General features: G+C 49.4%; 1 protein-coding gene across 2 annotated transcripts in view; it reads left to right on the forward strand.

The window, feature by feature from the left end:
* Positions 1–3,304: 3,304 nt before the first annotated feature.
* The window catches only part of GOLGA3 (golgin A3), a 44,941-nt gene continuing 32,674 nt past the window's right edge, over positions 3,305–15,571 (forward strand). Inside the window, exons 1-4 of one of the 2 annotated variants that reach the window (XM_060027813.1) lie at positions 3,305–3,560; positions 8,925–9,237; positions 11,354–11,596; positions 14,283–14,395. In XM_060027813.1, the coding sequence (XP_059883796.1) occupies positions 9,105–9,237; positions 11,354–11,596; positions 14,283–14,395 (489 nt within the window). In that variant the 5' untranslated portion in view covers positions 3,305–3,560; positions 8,925–9,104. The remainder of the gene's footprint in view (positions 3,561–8,924; positions 9,238–11,353; positions 11,597–14,282; positions 14,396–15,571) is intronic. The other variant, XM_060027814.1, reaches the window with a different exon arrangement.

Consider the following 15,571-nt stretch of genomic DNA (forward strand, 5'->3'; position numbering starts at 1 on the left):
GCCCTCTGCCCCTGTCTCCAAAGACATCCGTGTCCTGACCCCTGGCCCCTGTGAGTGTTACCTTATCTAGCAGAAGGGACTTTGCAAATTAAGGACCTTAAGGTGAGACACCTCTGGATTGTTCTGTGGGTCCTCAGTGCAATTGCAAGGGAGGCAAGAAGGGCAGGCAAAAAGAGATGTGACAGAACCAGAGGCTGGAGTGACGGTTTGAAGGCAGAGGGAGAGCCGCAAGCCAAGATAGGCTGTGGGAGCTGGAAGAGGCAAAGGAAACAGCTCCTCCCAGAGTGTGGGGAAGGAGCAACCCCACGATTCTGGACGTCTGACCTCCAGAAGTGCGAGAGGGTGAGTCCGTGTTGTTTGGTGTGGCTTGTTATAACGGCCACAGGAAGCTAAGACACACCCTCACCGTCTTCTCCTTTGGTTTTCAGTCTTTAGGAAGGGTCCAGTGTTTGCCGAGGCTTTGCAGGAGGGGCTGGAGAACTCTCTCTCACCTGAGCCCCCAGCGACACCTCAGCTAGTTGATCCGTTGCAGGACGGGGCTGAGCCTCTGCCCCGGCCAGCAGGGCCACAGTCTCAAGGTGCCCGCAACCCACGTCCACACTGCCTGAGCCACCTCTTCAAACACCAGGCAGATGTCACCCCTGCTTGAAAGGTGCCAGTGGCTTCCCCACTCTGATGGACCCTGTGTGGCTTGCTGCCCCCCCGCCTCATCTCGGACACCTCCTGCTCTGGACGTGCGATTCCTTCCCTTGTAAAGCTCCGGCACGCGCCGGCCTCCTCGTCACGCAAAGTCAGCTCAAATACGACTTCCTCAAAGAAAACACTGAAGTTTGGGATTAACATATACACACCAGTATATACAAAATAGGTAAACAACAAGGACCTACTGTACAGCACAGGGAACTGTACTCAATATCTTGTAATAACCTATAAGGGAAAAGAATCTGAAAAAGAGTGTATATATATATATATATATATATATATATAACTGAATCACTTTGCAGTACACCAGAAACTAACACAACATTGCAAATTAACTACACTTCACTTTTTTAAAAAATAAAGTTAAAAAACAGGGCTTCCCTGGTGGCACAGTGGTTGAGAGTCCGCCTGCCGATGCAGGGGACACGGGTTCGTGCCCCGGTCTGGGAAGATCCCACATGCTCTTCCCACATGCCGCGGAGCGGCTGGGCCCGTGACCCATGGCGGCTGAGCCTGCGCGTCCGGAGCCTGTGCTCCGCAAGGGGAGAGGCCACAACAGTGAGAGGCCCACGTACCGCAAAAAAAAAAAAAAAAAAAAAAAAAAAAAAAACCCAAACCCGTGGCTCTCCTTGCTGTCCCACAATTACCTGCATGACGCCTTTTCTTACTTTCTTCATGAGTGGAAACTTATGTCCACACAGGCTTTTGTGTGGACATAAGTTTCATTTCTCTGAGATAAATACCCAAGAGTGCAGTTGCTGGGTCATATAATTAAGTATATGTTTCATTTTTAGAGAAATTGCCAAGCTCTATTCCAGAGTGGCTGTACCACTGTACATTCCCATCAGCAACATAGATAAGAGATCTAGTTTCTCCACATCATTGCCAGCATTTGGTATTGCCGCTATTTTATTTTGGCTGCTCTGATAGGTGTGAAGTAATATATCAAGGTGATCTTAATTTGCATTTCTGTAATGGCTAGTGATGTTGAACATCTTTCACAAGCAAGCTTATTTGCCATCCATATATCCTTTTTGGTGAAACATGTCTTCATATATTTGCTTATATTCTAATCATTTTTTTTTAATTTTATGTTTTGAGAGTTCTTAAAATATTTTAGGTACCAGTCCTTCATGTAGTTTGTAAATATCTTCTTGCAGTCTGTGGCTTGTCTTTTCATCCTCTTAATAGAGTCTTTCTCAAAACGAAAATGTTTAACTTTGATTAAGGCCAATTTATTGATTTCTTTCTTTTGTGGATTGTGCTTTTGGTGTCATGTGTAAGAACTCTTCACCAAGCCCTCAGTCCTGAAAATTTTCTATTTTTTTTTCTGTAAAAGTTTTATAGTTTCACACATTTTTACACTTAAGTCCATGATCATTTTGAGCTAAAATTTGCATTTGCAGATGACATGATAAGCTATGTAGAAAATTCCAAGGAATTTACAACCAAAAATCTCCTAGAACTAATAAATGAGTTCAGCAAGGTCTCAGGATACAAGATCAACACACAGAAGTCCATCACATTTCCATATACTGACAGTGAACATGTGGAAACCAAAATTTAAAACACAATATCATTTACAGTCACTCCAAAGAAAATGAAATACTTAGGTATAAACTTTAACAGAACATGTACAGGATCTGTATGCTGAAAATTACAAAATGCTGAGAAAGAAATCAAAGATCTTAATAAATGCAGAGACATACCATGTTCACGGATTGAAAGACTCAACATAGTAAAGATGCCAATTTTCCCCAAATTGATTTATAGTTTTAATGCAATTCCTATCAAAATCCAACAAAGGATATTTGTGGACACAGACAAGTTTATTCTAAAATTTATCTGGAAGGACATGGACCCCAGAATAGTTAGAACAGTCATGAAAAAGAGTAAAGTGGGAGGAATCATCTAACCTGATATTATGGCTTGCTGTAAAGCTACCGCGGTGAAGACTGTGCTGTTGGCAGAGGGATAAGCATGGTGATCAACGGAACGGTGCAGAGATCCCAGAAACAGCCAACAAGCAGCCAACTGATTTGACAAATGTACAAAAGCAAGTTAATGGAGGAAGAATAGACTTTTCAATAAACAGTGCTGGAACAATTTGATACCAGTAGACGAAAAAGAAAGAAAAATATCTTCATCTAAACCTCATGCCCTATGCCAACAATTTTCTTTCTAAAGATTGAAAAAAAATACATATATATATATATATATATATATACATATATATATATATACACACACACATATATAAATAAACATTGCTATGGCTCCAAGGCAGGAGTCACTTTTGCATTTGTACCTGAAAGACAAGGACTAGCGCGGTAGAAGGTTAGGTGCTCAGGGGCCAAGGCCAGGGGCCAGCGCCACCTCCGAGCCACACGGACCCAGCCCCCGCCCCGGGTGCTTACTAGCCACGCCCCCAACACGGTAGGGGCGGGGCCAGGACGCCCATACACTGACAGCTGGGGCGGGGCGGGGGCGGGGATCAGAGCTTAGGCACGCCACTTCCGCCGGAAGCTCAATTGCCCGGCTTCCTGTTGGAGTTGGTCCGGCAGGTCCGGGAGCTGCGTTTCTGACAAGGGAAAGAGCCCCAAACTCACTCTTTCAAATCGGCCTCGGGCCAATTGTGAGTGGGCTGGGTCTCGACACTGCAGCTGGAGCAGTCCCGCCCCGAGGGCGGCTGCTGGCTAGCAGAAGAGGACCTTATCTCTTCCGGAACGGAGGCTGCGCGCACTGGCTGTTTCCGGGGGGCCGGACTCCGTCGCCGCGCCGCGCTCCGCCTCGCGCGGGGCCACGTCTCCGCCTGAGCGGCCGGGCGGGGCGTTTGCAGCGGCTTCCTCAGCGCCGGGGTGAGGGTCGCGGGGTGGCTCCTGGGCAGGGCCTCCGGCCGGGGAGGGCGCGGGGAGCTAGGGAACCGCGGCGCGGTCGGAGTGGGGGCCGGGCGAAGGGCGGCGGTACCGGGGCGGACGCGGAGGGCCGGCTGCGGCTCCGCCTAGAGCGACAACGCCCCGCGCTAGTCCGGCTTCTCACCGTTGGTAGCCTCCGGGCCTGGAAGCCGGCCTGTGTAGCTGTTAGGGAACTGGCTTCATAAATATCCATACATTCGAGCCCTTCCGGAGCGCTGTCTACCCGTGCCGGGGAGTGATCTGTTCAGAGGTGCCCACAACTGCTGTTGCTCTTGTTCTTTTGCAGAACTTCTGTCAGGATGACATGTGTGACATGGTGTCGGGTGGTTAGTGTGAAGCCTGGTTTAAAGAGCCCATGTGCTCTCAGCCTCTCAGTCCACCTCGATTCCATCTCGATTCTGGGTGCTTAGAGGCGTTTCACTGGTGCAGTGATACCTTCCAGAGGCAGTGGGGTCAGGCGTAGTCACTAGTCTGCAGGTGATGCAGGTGAACAGCTCGGCCTTCATTCAGCAACTGTTTGTTGAGTGTCGGTCGTGTGAGCGGCACTGTTCATTGTAGGTGCTGGGATCCAGAGCCGAAGTCGTGTCAGGGTCCCTGCCCTCACTGAGCTCACGCTGTCGTGGAGGGATGCGGAGGATAAATGAGGTCATTGCTGAGAGAGTATTGGGCGGTGCTTGGGGTGGGTCTGTAGGAGACCCCGTCGGCGGAGGTGACTTTTGAGCCAAGGCCTCTGTGACAAGAAACTAGCCATGCAAAACTGTGGGATAAGAGTGTTTCGGGCAGAATGAAGAGCAAGTGTGATGACCCTGAGGGAGGAGTACGTTTGGTGTTTTGAGGTAGAGAAGTATGGCAAGTATGTAATGAAAAAGGAAGAAAATGATAGGGAACAAGGATGCAATGTAGGGAGGGGTCAGATGGTATGCAGCATCCTAGTTCGTGGTGAGAGGCTTAGATTTGATTGTCAGTGTGATTGAAAACCACTGGGACGTTGTAAGCCATTTACAGGTGACTCGTGGATTTTTCTTTTTTTTACATTTTAAATTGTCCCTTAAATATTGCAAATACAACTTTTTATTGGAGTGATAGCCTTCAGTTCCAGTGGACCTTGAATGGCAAGAAAAGGAAATAAAAGTCATCTGACATTACTCAGATTCAAAAGTAACCTTTTTTTTCTTTTTAGCCAGTTGCCTTAAGCAGCAGTATAATTTTTAAATTTAACTAAACTTACAATATTATGTTAGTTTCAGGAGTATAACATAGTAATTTGATGGGTTGTTTTTTGTTTTTTTGGCCATGCCGTGCAGCATGCGGGATCCTAATTCCCCAACCAGGGATCGAACCCATGCCCCCTGCAGTGGGAGCACAGAGTCTTAATTACTGGACTGCCGGGGAAGGCCCTGATGTTTTTATAAGTTAGACTCCATACAAAGTTATTATAAAATATTGGTTATATTCTTTGTGCTGTACATTGCATCCTTGTAACTTATTTATTTTATACCTAGTAGTTTGTACCTCTTAATCCCCTTCACCTACTTTGCCCCTCTCCCTTCCCTTCACCTCTCTGGTAACCACTAGTTTGTTCTCTGTATCTGTGAGTCTGTTTCTGTTTTGTTATATTTGTTCATTTGCTTTCTTTTTAGATTCCACAGTGATAACATACAGTATTTATCTTCCTCTGTCTGACTTATTTCACTAAGCATAATGCCTTCCAGGTCTATCCATGTTGTCGCAAGTGGCAAAATTTTGTTCTTTTTTTATGACTGAGTAATATTCTGGCGTGTGTGTGTGTACCATATCTTCTTTATCAAAGCAGCATACTTTCTTTTTTCTTTTCTTTTCTTTTTTTTTTTTTTTTGCAGTAAGCGGGCCTCTCACTGCTGTGGCCTCTCCCGTTGCGGAGCACAGGCTCAGCGGCCATGGCTCGCGGGCCCAGCCGCTCCGCGGCATGTGGGATCTTCCCGGACCGGGGCACGAACCCGTGTTCCCTGCATCGGCAGGTGGACTCTCAACCACTGCGCCACCAGGGAAGCCCAGTATACTTTCTTGAATGAGAATATATTCAGTTGGCTTTTACCTATTGATTTTGACAAAAAGCAATTGAAGGGAAAATAACACTAATAATAATAGCTGCTATTTATTGAGCTCATGGGACGTGTGCAGTTAATCCTGGCACAGATTTTTTATTCTTTTTCTCATCATCTTACTGATGAGATCGCCAGCTAAGAGTGGTTAAGAAATCTGCCCATGATCTCACAGGTGAGGGTCGGGGAGTCAGGACCTGCAGCCAAGATGTCTGATACCTGAGTCTGTCCTTTACATTACACTGCTATATGGTGACATTAGGCTTTCCGGGTTTTCACTTTGGCCATGCTCTGTTGTTTTTCTTTTCTTTTTGGCTGCCCCACGTGGCTTGCAGGATCTTAGTTCCCCCACCAGGGGTCGAACCCATGCCATCAGCAGTGCATGTGCTGGTGGTCCAGAGTCCTAACCACTGGACCACCAGGGAATTCCCATGCTCTGTTGTTTCTGATTGCTGATAGGGACATCTTAAAGAAGATGGGGTAGATGGAGCTGTTAATGTGCATATACCAAATCCATGTAATCTTCTGTCTGGGGGAAGCTGGAAGTCACATAGGTGCCTGAGATGGTAGTTTCTTGATCTGAAGTCTCTTGATGTCAGACAGTGATGGACCTAGAGTTACACGCACTTCGCAAAGTTCTAAGTGACGGTTTGCCTCATCTCTTCCCTCTGGGAAACAGCAGAATGCACGTGGTCAAAAACAGTACTGTGATTAGGCTGATCTCTGCTTTTTAATCACAAAATGGAGTGTGCATGTTACTACTAACAGCTTCCTTGTGATGTGCTCCCAGCTGTCTGACCCTCCTTGCCCTGTGTTTGTCAGCCGTCTGAGATAATGAGGCCCTGGACAACTGAATCATGCTAAGTAAAATTCACAGGAGGCTGAGGATACACGGAGAATGCCAGGGTATTATGGACAGGGAGAAGTGTCCCTTCACCAGGGGCTGCTTCTGGTGGTCTGTGAATTCCATCTCTTGTCTGGCTTCAGGAAGAGCTGCATGTGAACAGGAGCCACCTTCATAAGTTACCAGAACAAGTCACAGTCACAGGGTCTCGAACTCTCGGTGGCTGCACCATCCATCTCTGGAGGGGGTAGGGCTCCTTGGGAATCAGAAGGCTTCTTGTTTAGTAAGAAATCCAAATAAAGGGAAGCCAGTGAGCGGAGTGTGTGTTGGCACTGGGCTCAGACGGCCTGATTCATTTGTCTTTGGCCTGCCTTCCTCAGTGGACGTGAACATCTAGGCCAGTGTTCCTCTTTCCCGCACAGTGTCAGGGTCAGGTGTGGTCACTGCTTGCCTCGGTGGCGCATTCTCTGTGGCTCCTTGGCCGCCCCTGTGCCCTCCCTCCTTTGGTTGGCATGTTCCGTCTTCCGTAGGTAAGTCCAGTCCCACTGGCTGTCGCGCTCTTCCTGGTCACTGTCACTGCTTATCTGCCTGTGACCATTCACGTACAGCTCTCCCAGTTTATACCTCCCAGGGTGTTCTTTGCCCTCACTAGAACTGCGGCTCCCACCTGCGTTTAGTAGAAACAGACTTATTCTGTATTTGACAAGGCATTGTGGATGACCAAGGATGCAAATACTGTCATCGTTTTGTTTTGGAACCACTAGCTTGGTTGTTAAGGGGTGGAACTTGGTGAGGCAGAGATTTAAGTCAGTACCCTGTGCTGAGCACTGCTCTGTGCAGGGGATGTTCCGGGGGTAGGGGCAGACTTGGAGTCGTGATTTCTGCATCCAGGATCTTACAGCGTGATGGAAGAGATAGGCACACACACACTGCGATGTGATATGCTTGCAGGGGGTATCGTGATGGCAGAAGCGAGTGGGCCACGTGCTTTACCTGAGGCCCAGGAGGGACTTGAGAGCGGTGCCTGATGGTAGACATGGAAGGGTCCATGGGTATTTGCCTGGAGTCAAGGAGAGAAGGGCATTGGCAACAGTTACCCATGTTTTCACACATTTCTATCCGTGGTCCTCTCAAGTACAAACCCTTAGAACTAGCTCTACACTTAATAGTAGACATAGGGAATCCCCTGCTTGTCCAGCGGTTAGGACTGCGCCTTCCCTGCCGAGGGCCCAGGAACTAAGATCCTGCAAGCCGAGAGGCGTGGCCACAAAAAAAAAAAATTGGCCATAGCCTTTTTATATTCGTAACAGCACTGTTATTGATCCATGGTATCGCTGGCCTGTCGGGCGCCGGGTTGCAGAGGGGAACGTGTGGATGATGGGAGCTGTGGGCCAAACACCACTGGGTTCCCGTCGCTGGGCCTCACCACGGGGTAGACCAGGTTGTGCCAGCCCCAGGCTGTGTGTTCGTGGGTGACAGGGTGACAGAGGACTGTGGAGAAGCAGGCGCACCTGCCTGTCCAGTGAGAGTCGGCTCCTGATTAGGCTCTTCAGAAATGTCTATGTGGGATTTGTAAGCTGGGGAGGAAAGTCATGTAAATTTTTGTCCTGAAACCTGCGATAGTATCCTCATTACACGTCAGATGTGATAACCAGTTGCCAGACTTCGGGCAAAGTTTTGCCACCTTAAACTCAGCCTGGCAGGATGGGCTGAAAGATAGCAGATCCTGCGAGAAATGAAGGATGCGTTGGTTACCTGCTGTGACATGCTGTCTCTGCCCCCATCCCGGGACGGCTACTTCCCTCTGTCCTCACCCCCTGTGCTTTCCTCCAACAGTGTCCAGTTTACCACGTCCCACGCCATCGCGTCTTCCATGTTGCCCTCTGGATCTGAGCTGTGGCCTGGGCACTGACATGCCAGGTCTCCTGGGGCAGTGGCTTGCCCTTTGAGCCCTGGGAGCTCTTGGGCCTGTGTGTCCAGTACAGAAGCCACTGGCCACATGTTGCTATTTACACACAAATTAGTTAAATTTAAATAAATACAGACTCAGCTCGTCAGTCACCCAAGGCCCACCCCCAGCTCCGTGGCCACCTCTGCCGATTCTAGCGCCGACTGTGGAGCTTCTCACCCTGGCGGGACGGTCTTTAGCCGGCGCCAGTGCAGGCGCCCTGTAGGGATGGGCCCAGGTGGAGCTGGTTCAGCATTTTATCCTCAAAATCTAGGATGTTGTAGGTGCTCAAGGATTATTTGTTGAATGAATAAATCTATATTTGTTTATTATACAGATGCAAATTGGGAACCAAATGTTAGTCTTGGAATTGTTACTTCAAGTCTGGCAAACGAAGTTTCATAATACCTTTTTTCTCTTTTTTCTCCTGTCAGGTATCATGATATTACTTGGTTTGATTTCAGGCCATTTGTGAGACTTTAAATCTTCCGAAAATGGCAGCCCTGGTGCGGCCCATCCCAGGAGCTCTCGGCCATTGCTGATGGCAGAAACCAAGCTCGCTCGCAGTTCACTTGCAGCCCCTGACTGTCAGCCCAGCCCGTGTCACCCTAGCCATGGACGGTGCAGCGGCCGTACAGGAAGGCCTGCTGGAGGACAGACCCGGCAGTGGGATCTCAGCTTGCCCCGAGGCCCCCCCAGAGCCCACTGGCTCCCTGACATCACTGGACCAGTGGGATGAAGCCCAGTGTAAGTCACCAGTTACTCTGTGTGCTGCTGACTTTCTGCCTTCAAACAGGAGAACGTGGGTCAGCGTGCATTTTGGAGGAAGCCTGTGGTGTCTAAGACCGTAATGAACTTTTTAATTCATTCAGAGTGTGTTTTTAGTAATCAGATGAGGGTTTGGTTTTGTTTTTTAGTTGATGCCAACCTTGAATCAAGCACCACGCGTGTTAAATAGAACGGGAACTTTGTGGAACTTTCTGCTCCAGCAGGACAGAGCAGCATGGTTATCGTTAAGGCTTCTGTAGGTCTTCACTGACACATCATTGTGCCCTAACATTCTACCTTTTTGGTTGGTTGCCAGAATTTTACTAACTGGGATCCAGAAATGGTCCACTAGTGATCTGAGGATTATTGGATCACATTTGCATGTTAGCTGATGTGTTATTTGTGCATCGGAAGTACAGGGTGAATTACCCACTCCATTCCATGCCCCTTCCTGGTCGGTGTGTGCTTGAAAATCGTTACCATGTGTATTTACTGATTTACTAGCAGAAACTGCATTCCTGTTCTTGTAAAACAGTGCTCAAGCACCTGAAACGGCTTTGCTGGTCACTGCTCCTTATACGCCGGGTGAGGCCAGTGTGGCTCGGCCCGAGACCAAGAGCTCTACAGTGGGACGGCTCCTAGGTCTGCCACTAACAGCAAGGAGCCCTCAAGCAAGATCCTTGATTTATCTCAGTCTCACTCTCCTCTTGAGAAAACGGAAAGATGAATGGTACCTGCATCTCGGGATGGTCGTGAGGGCCCATGTGAAATGCAAGCACCTGGGAAGCACCCGGGAAGTGGTGCTGGCCGTGTGTGTGTGTCGTCATCGTTATTTGTTTATCCATAATTAGCCTTGTGTTTGGAAACAATCAAGTCTTATTATTTATTGGGCCTTCTTTTAGCTTTCTTTTAAAGTGCAATATGATGCTCAAAAAATGACTTTGTTTTGTAAACAGGAAGGTTTAGAGACTCTCCTAGATCCGTAAGTAAGCCTGTCAGAAAGCAGAACTGACCCGATTAACTTGGATCTGAGATGCAGGATTCCTCCCCCGACCCCGACCCTGACCCCAGCAGGAGACTGAAGGGCTGTTTGTGTAAAACAACAGATGGTTGTTTCAGGGTGGTGGTGGGTCTCCCCGCTCTGCTTTGTGTCTGGGGTGCCCCGTTTATATTCTGGTTTTCCTTTCAGAGAGGCATGACAGTAGCTATGTTAGTTGGGAGTCACATTTCAAGTGACAGAAACCCATTTTAAATTTGCTTGGGCACAGAGACAACTTCCTGGATGCATACTGGGTACGTCATGAGAGCCAAGTGATGCTGACCCTGTGCGAGGCTGGGGCATTGCAGTGCTGGGGCCCTGGCACCTGCCTGGAAGCCCCTCCACACGTCTCCCTGGCTCTTTGGCTGCCAACTGGCCGGTCTGTCACGGGGAGAGTGCTTTCTTTCTAGTTTCCTTTTGGCACAGAAGTAGGTTTCAGTTAGAGCATAAACAAGTCTACTCGTAACAGTGTTAGTGGAGGAGAGTGAGCTTGGTAGCCGTGTATAGTCACCACTGGTCAACTTGGCTTTGTATCCGTCAGGTGTTTGTCAGCCATGAGCACGGACTCTGGGTTCTGCGCTCAGCTTTGCCATAATCGTTCTCAGCAGCTGTTCTGACTCTGCCTTTGATTTCTCATTTGGAATCAGCCCGTTGAAAACGTTAGGCTGTGACACGGGCTAGCACTGCTGTTAACAACGCCTGTTAGAAACATCGTCAACTGGGTTTTAAGCATGTGTAAGGTTTTTTTGCTATTTTTTAAAAAACAGACTTTCGTAAGATTTCTTGTTGGTCTTGTTTAAATGCAAAGGAAACATTACTACTTAAATTCCACAGCCGTAGCGCGCAGGGTGAGGAGGGTGTCCTGCAGGTGAGTGTGTCAGGCTCTGCGAGGTCGAGTGACTTGTCCCACCTCACCGCCCACAGGAGGGGACGATCCTGCTGTCCTCTCAGAGTGAACAGATCCATGGCATGTGGAGATTGCTCACGTATCTAGATCCCCTCTTGTCCTGCTTGAGTTGTTAAAACCGTGATGGCCCAGCACACCCTCTTTTCCAGGTGCCGGTGTCGAGGTAGACAGAGCTTCAGATGAAGGAGGAAGCCAAGGGGACACCTGTCTGAATGGGCCGGCGCCACAGTTCCCAGACCCTCCGCTGTCAGTGGGTCCTGAAGCCTCTCCAGGTGTGGCTGATTTCCATGACAACCTAAGGAAGTCTCAGGGGACTAGTGCTGAGGGCAGTGTTAGAAAAGAAGCTTTGCAGTCCCTCAGACTCAGTCTTCCTATGCAAGAAACGCAACTGTGTAAGCATCTTCCCACTGGGCTCTTCCCCCCTCTCCCCCCACCCCCGGGCCCTTGTCACCCACCATCCTTCAGAGGCACAGGCCCTGCACCCCCCATCCATTTGCTGTTTTATCACTGTGGTGGGTCGTACATTTAACAGTTAGCTCCATTTCAGAGACAAGATACACTTCATCATGGCCTGATGGTGACTTGGGCTTGAGGCCCAAGTTTAAAGGGCCTGTGCATGCGTGTCTTTTGTCACCCTGGGTGGTGAGCAAGCAGCCAGTGGGGTTTTGATCTTGACAGTTACACTTTTTTTTTTTTTCCTTTGCGGTACGCGGGCCTCTCACTGCTGTGGCCCCTCCTGTCGCGGAGCACAAGCTCCGGACGCGCAGGCTCAGCGGCCACGGCTCACGGGCCCAGCCGCTCCGCGGCATGTGGGATCTTCCCGGACCGGGGCACGAACCCGTGTCCCCTGCATCGGCAGGCGGACTCTCAACCACTGCGCCACCAGGGAAGCCCGACAGTTACACTTTGAAGGCTTTCTTTTATGAGTTACTTTAATCAGTGTACATTTTGTGCAATCCCTGGGGATTCATGGGTGAACAAGTTGCAAACTGGCAGCCTCTGAGCCCTAGAAACCTCCAGGCCTTTTGCTAACATGTAGGTTTTCATACACGGACTTGTGTGATTTTACTTAATGGGATCATTTCACACGTGCTGTTTTTAAGCCTCATCCTCCCTTTAGTACCTCCTCCCCTCCCCTCCCGCCCAGGTCGGCCACATTCTCACATAGTCCTTTACAGGCGTCTGGAAACAGCCAGGTTTGGGGGCCGTTGTTTTTGAAATGGGGTTAATGTCCCTCACATTACTGTGTGCTTTCCTCGCCTAGCTTTATCGCATGGATACTGCCCCACATCAGCTGATCAGCTGGTGCAACTCCGTATCTATTCTCTTAAGGCTGGTAGGAGCCCCGCGTGTGGCCGGCAAGAGCCACGTGACCAGTACTGCAGTGAGCATCTCCCCATGCATGTTTGCAGCATTGGTGCTTTCGTTTCTGTGGGCTCCACCCTAGAAGCAGAATTCATGGTCAGAAGCAACAGCTGTGTTTGCCTCCATCATGTGTGGTCACATTGCCAGGGCGCTGATGTCCTGTGAGAGGACACAGAGGCTGTTTCCTCTGAGTCTACCAGTCTGATGGGTGTGCTGTGATGCTGCCTTGATAGTTTCACTTGCAGCTCCCACTTCCCTGGTTACTAGAGGGTTCTTCACAGGCATTATTTTGTTAGGGCCACAGCGTACTTTAAACATCTCTGTAAACTAACTGTTAGCATGTCAGCCAAGATGTTGTGTGAAATCCTGGGTCCTGACCTGAGGGGTATGTTAGCTCTGGCCCGAGGTACCCACCCGGCTCGCCTGCCCCCAGCCCAGCCCCGAGGCCATGTCTCTGGTGCTGCGCTTGCTGATTTGGGTTCCCTGCCTGAGGCCACAGCTCCTAGGTCTCTGCTGTCTGGACCACTCAGCGTTGTGAAAAGTATGAGAGACCTCTCGAGTGATGAGTGCACAGTTAGTGACAACACTGCTGAATTCCTAGTGAAATTCAGCAGCAGCTACGTACCTCCTAGGATCCACAGTTGAAGATGCTTCCGCCCATAAAGGGGCTCAGTTACGGCGTTTCTCTGCTCCCGTCAGCCTGCTGTCTGACCCCCCTGGGGAGACCTGGGGCTCTCCTCCCTTTCACTCGCTGTTCGGCCCTTTTCTTACCCAAAGTGAAAGGTTTGGATTTTAGATATTTAAAATTTTGTTATTAGCCAGAAAGTTGTCAGAGTAGTTCCCCTCCTGTCCTTGAGCAGAGACCCTGGACTGGAGTCGCCTCAGGCAGGAAACTGAGGTGAGGGGCCCAGACATAACTGCATGAAGAAGGCGAGTTCAGCGGCCGTTGTCCAGTCAGGATTGCTTCTCACGTTCCTCTGTACTGTCAGGGAGCGGACTTGGAGCTTGGTGAGAACCTCAGAACACTCACACTGGCACCAATTTCAAGTTCAGTTCTTTTGTTACTAAAAGGCACAGGTTGCCTGTGTCCTGTTTTATTTATTTATTTTTTAAATTTCAGGCTAAATATATATTAATTAATTTTATTTATTTTTGCTGTGTTGGGTCTTCGTTTCTGTGCGAGGGCTTCCTCTAGCTGTGGCAAGTGGGGGCCACTCTTCATCGTGGTGCACGGGCCTCTCACTATCGCGGCCTCTCTTGTTGCGGAGCACAGGCTCCAGACGCGCAGGCTCAGTAGTTGTGGCTCACGGGCCTAGCTGCTCCGCGGCATGTGGGATCCTCCCAGACCAGGGCTCGAACCCTTGTTCCCTGCATTAGCAGGCAGATTCTCAACCACTGCACCACCAGGAAAGCCCTGCGCGTGTCCTGTTTTACCAGCCGGGTGCCCATAGGGGGCGATGCACTCGTGGCACGAGCACGGCCCCTGTGCTTGGCCAGTGTGTCTGCCACCAGGTGGGTCCTCTCTGTGCTCAGTGTCCAAGGCTCGCAGTTTTCTCTCCATCTGCAAACACTTCTTTCAAACTAGACAGCCGTGTGTCGTTCAAAGCTAAATCGTATCGGTAATAAAACACAAAACAGCCAGGCTGCCGTTCTGATTGGTCCTCTGTACCCTGGTGCATTGTGAGTTTCTAAATGGCCATTTCCCCACCTCAGGCTCAACAGAGGCTCCAGTGCCCCTGGAGAAGGAACAGCAGGTCCGACTGCAGGCTCGGAAGCAGCTGGAAGAGCAGCTCAGACAGTACAGGGCGAAGCGCCAGCAGGAAAGAGTGAGTCTCCCTCTCTCGGACGAGCTAGTGGAAAACCTCACGTGTGAAAAACAGCAATTGGTCAGACATAATTCCAGGATCTGCTGTTTATTTCTCTCTCGGGGGGGGGGTGGGCTTCTGTGCTTCTCTGCAAGGATCATTTTTGTCACGTAGTTCCCACCCTTTGGTTCCCACCCCGTCTGGTCCTTCTTCCCTCTAAGGCTGCCTTTAGAAAAGCAGGGGCAACAAATACTTGGGCAGAACTGCTGTCTGTGCTTGAGCGGCCAGTCCTGGGTTTGGCTTGTTTACTGTATAAGTGGCACAGTTTCTACTGAACTTTGCTGTGCAGTGTTAGAATATGTGCCACGCCCCACACACATGATAAGTATGTCCATATGCTTTGCTAAAATCAGTTGTGTTCAGGTATGAAACTCTCGTTAGGATACCAATGAAAGCAGTCTTTTTAATCACATTGAGTGACTCTAAGAAAGGGGGGTATGAAGGTTCATTTCACTCTTCATCCAAGTTTTCTGTGGACTTGAAAAATGTCAAATTAAAGGAATTTAAAACTAAACAAACTTAAAAAACGCTTTTGGGGATTGATTTAGTAGTGACGGGTCCTCATCAAGGTTGGCCATTTGTTTTCCCAAGAGAGAACCTTGGCTTTTCGAGCGTCGGGGCTCTGAAGCCAATGTAAACGGACTGGAAGGGACAGCACCAGGCTCTGCACTGACAGAGGCTCCCACCCGGTCAGGGGCTTCTAGGGATCTGTCCAGATGGCCTGCCAGAAAACATTACAATGCTGGTCAATAGTCAGTAGTAATTACGTGTGCTAGGCACTGTGTTAAATTCCCCACGGACTTCATAGTGAGGCTCGGACAGGTAAGGAACTTGCGGTAAAGTAGCAGAGCCAAGATACAGACCAGACAGTGTCTGTGTGCCGAGCTTGTCCACAGCTTGCCTCCCAGGGGTTTGCACCACAAGTCAAGCTCTGCCTGGGTCATCCAACGTTAGGCAATGTGTCAGGAGTTCAGTGTGAAGTTTCACATCATTTCCCATCTTTAAAAATTATATGCATGCATATATGTGTATAAAACCTTAGCCTCAGTAAGATAACTTCTGTCCAGCTGCTGGGCTCATCACACACTGGTCTGAGCAACCTGACAGGCCCACTTGCTTGGTCACTCCGCCTTCCCC

This window comes from Delphinus delphis, chromosome 13, assembly GCF_949987515.2.
Source record: "Delphinus delphis chromosome 13, mDelDel1.2, whole genome shotgun sequence".
Classification (NCBI taxonomy): domain Eukaryota; kingdom Metazoa; phylum Chordata; class Mammalia; order Artiodactyla; family Delphinidae; genus Delphinus; species Delphinus delphis.